This window comes from Gobio gobio (genome assembly GCF_949357685.1).
Source record: "Gobio gobio genome assembly, chromosome: 20".
NCBI classification, from domain to species: Eukaryota; Metazoa; Chordata; class Actinopteri; order Cypriniformes; family Gobionidae; genus Gobio; species Gobio gobio.
In genome coordinates, this window is record NC_137113.1 from 2,145,883 (window position 1) to 2,158,924 (window position 13,042).

Consider the following 13,042-nt stretch of genomic DNA (forward strand, 5'->3'; position numbering starts at 1 on the left):
GAAGGTGTATTAGCTCTTTGCTTGAGACTTTATTTCCAGTAATAGATTATAAGAAACAAGAGTCCATTCACTATTACAGGCTGTTATCATCATCACAAACAAGAACATCGTATTAGTTTTCTTCCAAACAGCATGAGAAACACATCACAACCGCTTTTTGGCATCTCGAGTCACACGGGTCAGAGAGAAGAAGATAAGGCGATCCGTCCTGCGTGAGAGGAACAGCGGCGTCTTCCAGTCCCTGGAAAAGTCTGAGGAAATTACAATCCAAATGGTTTTAAAGTTGCCAAACGGTTTAACAACCTGTCCAATGAGTCCGAAACATGGAAAAATAGCATCGAAAAATCTCTGAAAAGCCAAAAACACGGCACGCATGCAGCTTTTGGCACAATAACACCGCAGTTGTTATCATTTTATGGTTTCCGTCTGTGTTACTATGCGATAGAAAAGAGTTCTGTGTTAACACAGCATGCTTGGATGATGGTGTTAGCGAACTACAGCCGTCAATGTCTTCTGAAATTATAGTTAACTCACAGTCAGGCTCTCCGAAACACGGACAATTTGTGCAAGTATGGCAACAAAACAGTTTGGCAATATTAAATTATTAAATACGATTGCTTGATTCGTTAAGGTGCAGCTGTTAAATATTAAATAAATTGATTTCTTTCCAAATTGCACAGCTAGATTTGGTAAGATCCGCCCCCCGGGACGGACACAAAAAGCCCCGGGTCGCGTTCAGCTCCTGCGTTCGCCACGGAACATCGGACTGGGGTGTCAAAAATATCTACAAGCCGGAAACTAAATCTGCACAAGCGCTACACAAACAGCTCGGATCCCGGGTCGAAGCTCCGCAGGCGAGACTGGGGGTGGGGGGGGCATTTGTGGCAGAAGCTTGGACCCTGTGGAAAGCTCCCCGATTGTCCTCCTGACGTCCGGCTGGCGGTTCTGGGCTGGGCCGGGTCGGGTTAGCCGCTCCTGTGGCTCCCGTCTCCGGTGCGCTGCACGCGGGCCAGCACGGCCTCCTGGGATACGCGCTTGGGGTCGCTGGCCAGGCGCAGGAAGCACATGAGGTCGATGAAGCAGGTGGTGAGGTTGAGCTTCCAGCCGAACTCACTGGTGGCGTAGTCGAAGGGAAACGTGTGGTGGTAATTATGGAAGCCTTCGCCTGAGAAATTCAACATGATGGATCGTTATTAATCAGAATATGCAGGAGGGCTTTATCCATCATGCAAACGAGAAGAAATGACATTTTCATTATGCATCAAAAAAGATATTAATATGCAGCTAAATATATCATATTCTATCATGCAAACTATGAGAAATTAGGTTTACTAATATTTTTATGTATCGAAAAATATATTGTATATGTTATTGTGGCAAGAAATTATATACATTTTTATAATGAAAATTATATCATGCAAACTAAGAAAAAATTATATTTTCTAATATATTTGTAACAGATTTTTTATATATACATTTTTTAAATATCAAAAAATATACTATGATTGGACAAAATTGTAAATATATAATATTCTATCATGCAAACTATGAGAAATTAGGTTTACTAATATTTTTATTTATCGAAAAATATATTGTATATATTATTGTGGCAAGAAATTATATACATTTTTATAATGAAAATGATATCATGCAAACTAAGAATTTTTTTTATTTTCTACTATATTTGTAACAGATTTTTTTATATATCAAAAATATACTATGATTGGACAAAATTGTAAATGTATAATATTCTATCATGCAAACTAAAAGAAATTACATTTTCATTATGCATCAAAATATATTAATATGCAGCTAAATATATATATAATATTCTATCATGCAAATTATGAGAAATTAGGTTTACTAATATTTTTATGTATCGAAAAATATATTGTATATATTATTGTGGCAAGAAATGATATACATATATTTTTATAATGAAAATTATATGCAAACTAAGATTTTTTTTTATTTTCTAATATATTTGTAACAGATTTTTTATATATACATTTTTTAAATATCAAAAAATATACTATGATTGGACAAAATTGTAAATATATAATATTCTATCATGCAAACTATGAGAAATTAGGTTTACTAATATTTTTATTTATCGAAAAATATATTGTATATATTATTGTGGCAAGAAATTATATACATTTTAATAATGAAAATGATTTCATGCAAACTAAGAATTTTTTTTATTTTCTACTATATTTGTAACAGATTTTTTATATATCAAAAATATACTATAATTGGACAAAATTGTAAATATATAATATTCTATCATGCAAACTAGAAGAAATTACATTTTCATTATTCATCAAAAAATATATTAATATGCAGCTAAATATATTTATCATATTCTATCATGCAAACTATGAGAAATTAGGTTTACTAATATTTTTATTTATAGAAAAATATATTGTATATATTATTGTGGCAAGAAATGATATACATATATTTTTATAATGAAAATTATATGCAAACTAAGAAAAAATTATATTCTAATATATTTGTAACAGATTTTTTATATATACATTTTTTAAATATCAAAAAATATACTATGATTGGACAAAATTGTAAATATATAATATTCTATCATGTAAACTATGAGAAATTAGGTTTACTAATATTTTTATTTATCGAAAAATATATTGTATATATTATTGTGGCAAGAAATTATATACATTTTTATAATGAAAATTATATCATGCAAACTAAGAACATTTTTTATTTTCTACTATATTTGTAACAGATTTTTTATATATCAATGATTGGACAAAATTGTAAATATATAATATTCTATCATGCAAACTATGAGAAATTAGGTTTACTAATATTTTTATTTATCGAAAAATATATTGTATATATTATTGTGGCAAGAAATTAGATCAATATATATTTTATTATACACATTATATTTTTTATTGGGCTGTCAAAAGATTAATCGCATCCAAAATAAAAGTTTGTGTTTACATAATATATGTGTGTGTGTGCTCTGTTAATTATTATTTATATATAAATACACACATTCATGTATATATTTAAGATATAAATATTAAGATAAAAATATTTTTATATATAAAACATTTATATTTATATATATCATAGATTATATAAATGTGTATACAGTATATACATGCAAATATTTCTTAAATATATACATGAATGTGTGTATTTATATATAAATAATAATTAACAGAGTACACACACATATATTATGTAATTTTTTATAATGAATTATATCCTGCAAACTAGAAGAAATTAAATTGATATATTTTTTCATATATCATTTTTATACTTAATATGCAGCAAAATACTATATAAATATATTTGAAACCTAAATATATAAAATTCTATCATGCAAACTAGAAGAAATTACATTTTGTGATCTATTCTGATCTGATGTTTCACATTTTAAATATTTTTTATTTATTTAAAAACTATATTGTAAATATATTAATATGCAGCAAAATATATATTTGCTATATAAATATATAATATTCTATCATGCAAACTAAGTAAAAAATATATTTGTAAATTTTTTTGTAACATTTTTGGATATATCATTTTAAATGTTTTTAATATAAAAAACTATATTGTAAATATATATTAATTTGCAGCTAAATATATTTGATATATAATATTCTATATCATGCAAATTATAAGAAATTAGGTTTACTAATATTATTATATATAATTTGTAATTTTTTATATAACAAAAACATATTGTATATATTGTGGCAAGATATTATATAAATTACATTTTTAGAATGAAAATTCTATTACGAAAAAATTCTATTTTCTAATGTATTTATAACAGATTTTTTGATATATAATTTAAAATATTTTTTTAATATAAAAAACTATATTGTAAATATATTAATATGCAGCAAAATATATTTGATATATAATATTCTATCATGCAAATTATAAGAAATTAGGTTTACTAATATTTTTATGTATCAAAAAATATATTGTGGCAAGAAATTATACACACATTTTATTATATAAATTATATTTTTATAATGAAAATTCTATCACGAAAAAATCATATTTTCAAATATATTTGTAACAGATTTTTATATATCAAAAAATATACTATGATTTGACAAAATTATATATTTTTTAAATTATAAAATATTTTTATTATAAAATATATATATTTAATTTTATTATATAAATGATAAATTATCAATATAGGTTTTTTGTTGTAATGTTCAATATTGGCAGGTGTGATTCTTATATTATTAAATACAATTTTTTTTTTTAAATAAATAAAGTGAGTAGAAATGAAATAATGAAATGAGGTTAAAGCTCATCACACACTTGAGCATGATGTGTCAATACTGTACATCATTATTATTATTATTATTATTATTATTATTATGAATGACATCACTGAAGCTGAACGTGAGGTTAGATGTGTTTGCCCTTATTGTATATATTATTGTGGCAAGAAATTATTTAAATATATTTGTATTATATAAATTATATTTTTTATAATGAAAATTATATCCTGCAAAACTAAGAAAAAATTGTATTTTCTAATATATTTGTAAGTTTTATATATATATATAAAAAAAAATTATCTTTGTACTATATTATATATAAGAAATTAAATAAATATATTTGTATATAAATTATTATATCGTTTTTTGTTGTAATGTTCAATATTGTCATGTGTGATTTTTCTTTTATTAAATGCAAAAAATGTTTAGTGAGTAGAAATGAAATACAATGGAATGAGGTTGAAGCTCATCACACACTTGATGTGTCAATACTGTACATCATTATTATTATTATTATTATTATGAATGACATCACTGGAGCTGAACGTGAGGTTAAATGAACACACTGCACTATTTCTCCAGTGTTCGGAGCAGTGTTGGGGAAAGTTACTTTGAAAAGTAATGCATTACAATATTGCGTTACTCCCTTAAAAAGTAACTAATTGAGTTACTTAGTTACTTTTTAAGAAAAGTAATGCGTTACGTTACTTTTGCGTTACACATTCTCACCTGGGCTGGGCTTGTTTTTGTTTATAACAAAAACGTTATATTTTTGTGCAACGGTAAAGACCTCTTACTACCAAAATTGAAATAATAAGCCCCAGGCTGAGGTAAAAATGAAAATTCACGCATGAACAGTAGAGGGCGCAGCTGTGCTGCCATTCTGGATAATAGTAGGATAGGATGCAGGAGAAAAAAGTTTTACCAATAAAAACAAAAAAGCTAGTAATTTTCATCATCAAAGCTCAGAAGCAAGACATTGGTAAATTAAATATAAAGGTAGATTATGCATAAAAATAGTTGTTTTATTGAACATTTAATTATTGGAGGTTTGCATGGTGCTCTGATTTTGCATTTGACTGATTTTAACCATTTTGAGGAGTACAGAATCTTTATTGTGCAAGCGAGATAAATAAATGCTCACATTTAGTCTGGAACTACAATAACCATCATGTTCACACACACACACACACACACACACACACACACACACACGCCTCTGCACTTATTTTTCTCAACATGGGGGCAGGAGAGCTGTCAGTCAAATTAATGTGAAAAAGTAACTTGCGTTACTTTTTTTGAAAAAGTAACTCCGATATTTTGTTCTAAATTTGAAAAGTAATGCATTACTTTTCTAGTTACTTGGAAAAAGTAATATTATTACATAACTCAAGTTACTTGTAATGCGTTTCCCCCAACACTGGTTCTGAGCATGAACACACACACACAGATGGTGAAGCGGGTGAGTGTGTGTGTGAGACGTACCGATGGCGCTGAAGGTGACGAACCGGTTCTCCCTGGGGTTGATTTTGCTGTCGTAGGGCCGGTTTCCCCACATGTGGGCGGCACTATTGACCAGCCAGGTGGCGTTTAACACCAGTGTGTATCTGAGCACGGTGGGCACGAAATACGCCACCCACAGAGACTCGCCCCACAGGAAGCAGGGCACGGCCATGGGCACGAAGAAGCACATCAGCAGCACGGACGGCTTGTAGTGCCTGAGACAGGGAACACCAATCAATGCCTGACCCACAGATAAAGCCACCAATCACAGGCCAGAGTGCGTTCACACTCACGTCCTCTGGAACATGACCACCGGGTCGGCCTTCAGGTCGGTGATCTCCAGCTTGCGGCCCTTCTCGATGACATCTGGGTGTTTGCGGACCAGCAGCCAGCCGATGTGGGCGAAGAAGAACCCACGCACTGCATTGTGGGGGTCGGCGTCCGTCTCCGAGTACTTGTGGTGGACGCGATGATCACGTGACCACTCGTAGATGTCGTTCTACAGCGGAGAGAGCGGATGAAACGGGGCATTTCTACACAACCAACCAAAGGAAACACTGCAATACACCCTTAAATAATCCCAGAATTAAGTTCTGTTAAACAGAGAATAGACAGAAATGGCAGTCGAATGCACACGTTATACACTTTATTACAACTTTTAGCTGAGCTGCACGATTAATTCTTACAATATTGCATTGATACACCAGTAGGTGGCGATAAGCGACTGTTAAAATATGCATTTGTCATCGATTCATTCAAGAGATTCATTTAAAAACAATGATTCATCCAGTAAGGAAATGAGTCTTTATAAGTGAGTCACTGAATCATTCACCCAAGAGATTTGTTCAGAAACACTGATTCATCCAGTAATGAAACAAGTCTTTATGAGTGAGTCATTGAATCATTCCCTCAAGAGATTTGTTTAAAACGCTGATCATTTAGTAAAGAAACAAGTCTTTATAAGTGAGTCATTGAATCATTCATTCAAGAGATTTGTTCAGAAACACTGATTCATCCAGTAATGAAACAAGTCTTTATGAGTGAGTCATTGAATCATTCCCTCAAGAGATTTGTTCAGAAACACTGATTCATCCAGTAATGAAACAAGTCTTTATGAGTGAGTCATTGAATCATTCCCTCAAGAGATTTGTTTAAAACGCTGATCATTTAGTAAAGAAACAAGTCTTTATAAGTGAGTCATTGAATCATTCATTCAAGAGATTTGTTCAGAAACACTGATTCATCCAGTAATGAAACAAGTCTTTATGAGTGAGTCACTGAATCATTCACTCAAGAGATTTGTTCAGAAACACTGATTCATCCAGTAAGGAAACAAGTCTTTATAAGTGAGTCACTGAATCATTCACTCAAGAGATTTGTTCAGAAACACTGATTCATCCAGTAATGAAACAAGTCTTTATAAGTGAGTCACTGAATCATTCACTCAAGAGATTTGTTCAAAAACACTGATTTATTTAGTTAAGAAACGAGTCTTTATAAGCAAGTCATTGAATCATTCATTCAAGAGATTTGTTCAAAACGCTGATTCATTTAGTAATGAACCTTCTCTTGAATTAATGATTCAATGACTCACTCAAAGACTTTTGTTCAGAAACACTGATTCATCCAGTAATGAACCTTCTCTTGAATTAATGATTCAATGACTCACTCAAAGACTTTTGTTCAGAAACACTGATTCATCCAGTAATGAAACAAGTCTTTATGAGTGAGTCATTGAATCATTCCCTCAAGAGATTTGTTTAAAACGCTGATCATTTAGTAAAGAAACAAGTCTTTATAAGTGAGTCATTGAATCATTCATTCAAGAGATTTGTTCAGAAACACTGATTCATCCAGTAATGAAAAATCTCTTGAATGAATGATTCAATGACTCACTCATAAAGACTTTTGTTCAGAAACACTGATTCATCCAGTAAGGAAACAAGTCTTTATAAGTGAGTCATTGAATCATTCATTCAAGAGATTTGTTCAGAAACACTGATTCATCCAGTAATGAAAAATCTCTTGAATGAATGATTCAATGACTCACTCATAAAGACTTTTGTTCAGAAACACTGATTCATCCAGTAAGGAAACAAGTCTTTATAAGTGAGTCACTGAATCATTCACTCAAGAGATTTGTTTAAAAACACTGATTCATCCAGTAATGAAACAAGTATTTATGAGTGAGTCATTGAATCATTCACTCAAGAGATTTCTTGTTAAACATTTTAAATAGACTACAGCAAAATTAATAATATTTAGTCAGAAGCTCTTGTAAATGACAGAATCGTGATTATATTATGTTTATAAGAGAGTTGTCATTTGTGTTTTTGCTCCTGACTTCCATTTGTGCCATTTCAGAGTTGGCATCCCTTGAGTGTTATTGTGACTTGTGGAAAACAGACAGAATAAAGAACGAGTGCAGGACAGCTGTGCTTCAGAGAGGCTCACCTGGAAAGCCATGGAGTTGGCGAAGGCCAGGAATATCCGGAGAGGTAAAGAGGCTTTATATGACCTGTGACTCCAGAGCCTGTGGGCGCCCGCGGTGATGCCCAGAGCGCTGTACACGAAACACGCCAGAGCTGCGCAAAACAAACCCACAGACCATAATAATCCCTCATCATCACATGGAAATATAATGGAGCTACAGACACAAAGGAATCTTCAATTATTAATGCACACACTTCCCTCACAATCACTAACACACGTCAGTTCAGTTTAACCTGCTGTTACACATGCAGAAATTATTTTAAAAATACTTTAAATGTGGAATTAAAACCGCCAGTAAGTGGCAGTGAGTCACTGTTAATGAGCGAGTCATTGAATCATTCACTCAAATGATTCGTTCATTCAGTAACACCACCGTGTGTCGTTCAGAGACGCAAAACACTCCTGACGCTTTGTTTGGAACTATTTTGTCGAGCAAAACGTATAGTTCAACGTCATGTTGCATATAGTTAAACAACATTTAGTGTATAGTTTAACGTCATGTAACGTATAGTTTAACGTTATGTAGCGTATAGTTTAACGACATTTAGCGTATAGTTTAACGTCATGTAACGTATAGTTTAACGTCATGTAGCGTATAGTTTAACGCCATGTAACGTATAGTTTAACGTCATTTAGCGTATAGTTTAACGTCATGTAACGTATAGTTTAACGTCATGTAGCGCAGAGTTTAACGCCATGTAACGTATAGTTTAACGTTATGTTATGTAGCGTATAGTTTAACGTCATGTAACATATAGTATAACGTAAATTTAACGTATAGTTTAACGTCATGTAGCGTATAGTTTAACGACATGTAGCGTATAGTTTAACGTTATATAGCGTATAGTTTAACAACATTTAGCGTATAGTTTCACGTCATGTAACGTATAGTTTAATGTCATGTAGCGTATAGTTTAACGACATTTAGTGTATCGTTTAACATCATGTAGCGTATAGTTTAACGTTATGTTATGTAGTGTATAGTTTAACGCCATGTAGCGTATAGTTTAACGACATTTAGTATATAGTTTAACGTCATGTAACGTATAGTTTAACGTTATGTAGCGTATAGTTTAACGACATTTAGTGTATAGTTTAACGTCATGTAGCGTATAGTTTAACGTTATGTAGTGTATAGTTTAATGTCATGTAGCGTATAGTTTAACGACATTTAGTGTATAGTTTAACGTCATGTGGCGTATAGTTTAACGTTATGTAGTGTATAGTTTAATGTCATGTAGCGTATAGTTTAACGACATGTAGCGTATAGTTTAACGTTATGTAGCATTTAGTTTAACGACATTTAGCGTATAGTTTAACGTCATGTAGCATATAGTTTAACGCAATGTATCGTTTAGTTTAATGTCATGTAGCGTATAGTTTAACGTCATGTAGCGTATAGTTTAACACAATGTAGCGTATAGTTTAACGTCATGTAGCGTATAGTTTAAAGTCATGTAGCGTATAGTTTAACGTTATGTAGCGTATAGTTTAACACAATGTAGCGTATAGTTTAACGTCATGTAGCGTATAGTTTAAAGTCATGTAGCGTATAGTTTAACGCCATGTAGCGTATAGTTTAACGTTAGGTAACAATTTAAATAAATATGCACCACGTGTTTCAGTGTTTATTTACGCGCGACCTGCTCATTTCCTTCCTGTTTTCAGTGTGGATTCGCATTTAAATGAGAGTTTGGATTGCATTTGTGAATACAACATGTGCAAACCATGCATTTTAAAGTGCATAAAATTAAAGGCACAATATGTAATTTTTCGCTGATAGAGGCGACAAAGGCGTGTCTTGCTTTTATTCTGTCAGACGAGCGCTTCCGCTTCTTCCGCTCATGTGTGTGTGTGTGGGGGAACGCAGCACTTTTTTTTATCATATCACACACATTTGAGTGTGTTGAAAGCATAGACTGTAAAATAAATATGGCCGTAGTGTCCGTGACGTCACTCATAGGATCTGAAGAGCAGTTTTGAAGTGTAAAGTCGGGTCGAGCTGGCCGTCGCCATCTTGTACGTGCATCACTCTCGGATAACATAAAATGGGCAAAGAGGCGGGACGTGGGCGGAGCTGATGACTAACAGACAGCAGACAAACAGCAATCCACCCGTCACTCAAAGTGGCCACGCCCTTAATTATGCAGAACTTTAAGGCTTTATATAATGTAAACGAATGAGTTATAAATAAATCCCCCCCCCCTCACAGTCGTCATGAAGGGCAACATTAGCCGTACAGACCAAAAGCACAGTTTGTCCCAGACTGTAAACATGTGTTCTTCTGCTGTAAAGTTGGCCATTTTAACATGAGCTCAATGAGATTCTGCTCCTCTAGTGGCCAGTCCATGAACTGCAGTTTAACTCACTTCAGTATTGCGTTGCCGCTTGGTTGATGTTATAATGCTACTCTGTGCGTTCGCTCAGCGCTACTAATGAGACACTTGTTCAAGTCAAGTCAACCTTATTTATATAGCGCTTTAAACAATGGCGATTGTTTCAAAGCAGCTTCACAGTGTTAAACGGCAAAATAATGCAACAGAATTTGATTCAGCCGTACAGCCGCTCCGGAGAAAACGGTGATGTCATCAGTTCAATTATCATACAGTGACAGCGTGGGCTTTAGATCAGTAATTTAGTTTATATGGTTAATTTAGTTTAATAATTCGATTTATTTGGATATTTAGTTGAAAAAAATTTAGTGGAATTTGACCAACTGAGCACACTGCAGGCGGTAAAACATGGAGGTAAATAAAGAACACCAGCTTATAAGACTACAAAATAAAGCCGCGCGCGTATGACGTCGTCAATATGCGACGCTCGGACAATTTAAAACGGCTTATTTCTTTGGATTTAAACATTTTTGGAAACATTTGGGATGATGTAAGCACACAAGTCAACACACTCCGAGTTAATATCTCAACCCTAAAATCTTACATATTGCACCTTTAATGGTAAGAATAGCACGCAAGATACTCACTCCAGATGAGCGTGAGCACAGATGCTGAAGGGACCAGGAGGAGCCCATAAAGGGCCCCGGTGTGCAGGAGGGTCATCAGGACGACATTTCTCCACACTATGACGACGGGAGGTTTGGGCCCCTCTTTCTCTTTATACGAGTGGTCAAACACGTCCTCCACGGTCTGCTCCGGCCGCCACACTTGAGCTTTAATATCCATATCAGGCATGATGAGCACTGCAAACACACACACACACACACACACACACACTTCCGTTAGTCAATGCAACTGCGATGCAGCAGAACCGGCAGGATAAACTGGGTCATGACACCACAGGGGAAAAAAACACATTTAGTGAAGGGAGAAGCAGGAAAAACTCACCAAACTGCGGATGAATTCAGCGCGGATGAAAAGAAGAACGCGTACTGAGGATATCCAAACGTGCACGAGCTGAGGTGCGCGTAGCAGCTGCTGTTGACGGTGATGCGTAGCGCTGTCGCGAGCGGAGGAATAGCGCGCTGTGATTGGTCAGAGAGTTTGATGCCACCTTCCTGGGACTGCACGGATTGGCTGATGCTCATCTGATGTTCGCGTTCTCTTTATCCACTTCGCACCAGCATCCCGTACAACCGAATTTCGCCGGAGTCGCTTCGCGCATTTATACTGTGAATCCGCTCACCCCACCGGCGAGGAGTTTCTCCTCAGCAGCCAATCAGCCGCGAGCTCGCGCTGTCACCGCCACAAGCCCCATTTCATCACAAACGACGTTATTTTTAAACTAGTTTTGACTTTATAACGAGCATAAAAGATGCGAAGTACTGATACACTGATAACAGAAGTGAACTAGAGTTGCCCTGGTGTTTTCCCAAAAAAATGTGTCACTCTTTTTAATTAAGCCTACGCATGTCAAATAAATGAATCGGTTCGTTTGAATGAATCGCCAGGGACACATTTTCTCAACCTTAAAGAAATCAGTACAGAAGATTAACATTTATATGAAATAATCCGTGTGTTTTATCAGTACGCTCAGTGTTTTCAAGGCGTCTTTTAGTTTTGTTGAATCAAAAACGCCTTAATTTTTGGATGAATCGATTCGTTTGTTTAAAGGAATCGATTCGTTTGAATTCAACAAGGTGTTTATTCTCTTTTTGAAATTAATTTTGTGAATAATTATATTTATTTGTAAAGGTAATTAAATTAAATAAACTTTTAATGAGTACTACACTTTTTTAAATAGTTATTCTCTATTTGTAAGGGGAACACATTATTAAATAAATTATTATAAAATATTTGTAAAGGGAATACACTATAATTGATATTCATATAATGTATTTATAAATATAAATATATGATAATGTTCTTTTTCGTTTATAATTAAAATTGGTTTTCTTGTAGTATCTTAAAATTATTTAAATATATTTTATTATTCTCTTTTTGTATTTAACTATAATTAAATACAAATTTAAATAAATAAAAAAAATGTAAAGGGAATAGATTATAATTTAATTAAATACATTTAAGTAAATAGTCATATACAATGTATCTGTAAACTAAATAAAATTATAATTATTATATTGAAATTATATTATCTGATTGTATTGTATTTTTAAAATTAGTAGTATTTTTTAAAAATGCTTACATATATTTTATTAAATATTTCTCTTTCTGTTAGAGGAACAATTTATAATTAAATACATTTAAATAAACATTTACTGTATATATCAAATATAATGTATTTATAAATATTAATAAATTGTAATTATTATATTTAAATTATATTATCTGATTGTT

General features: G+C 32.9%; 1 protein-coding gene across 1 annotated transcript; it reads right to left on the reverse strand.

The window, feature by feature from the left end:
* scd (stearoyl-CoA desaturase (delta-9-desaturase)) lies at positions 1-12,131 on the reverse strand. Its single transcript, XM_079801068.1, has 6 exons — positions 11,633-12,131; positions 11,272-11,487; positions 8,253-8,383; positions 6,092-6,297; positions 5,781-6,013; positions 1-1,165 (listed from the first exon to the last, which is right to left on the reverse strand). The coding sequence occupies exons 2-6, from the start codon at positions 11,477-11,479 to the stop codon at positions 966-968; spliced, it is 978 nt and encodes a 325-aa protein (XP_079657194.1). The 5' UTR covers positions 11,480-11,487; positions 11,633-12,131; the 3' UTR covers positions 1-965.
* Positions 12,132-13,042: the final 911 nt, after the last annotated feature.

Bases quoted from the DNA above. Each gene is read 5' to 3' on its own strand.
- scd (XM_079801068.1), bottom strand. From the start codon at position 11,479: ATGCCTGATATGGATATTAAAGCTCAAGTGTGGCGGCCGGAGCAGACC. The intron at 8,384-11,271 runs GTGAGTATCTTG...TGTTTTGCGCAG, and splicing joins TGTGCTCACGCTCATCTGGA to CTCTGGCGTGTTTCGTGTAC. The intron at 6,298-8,252 runs GTGAGCCTCTCT...TCTCCGCTGTAG, and splicing joins CCAACTCCATGGCTTTCCAG to AACGACATCTACGAGTGGTC.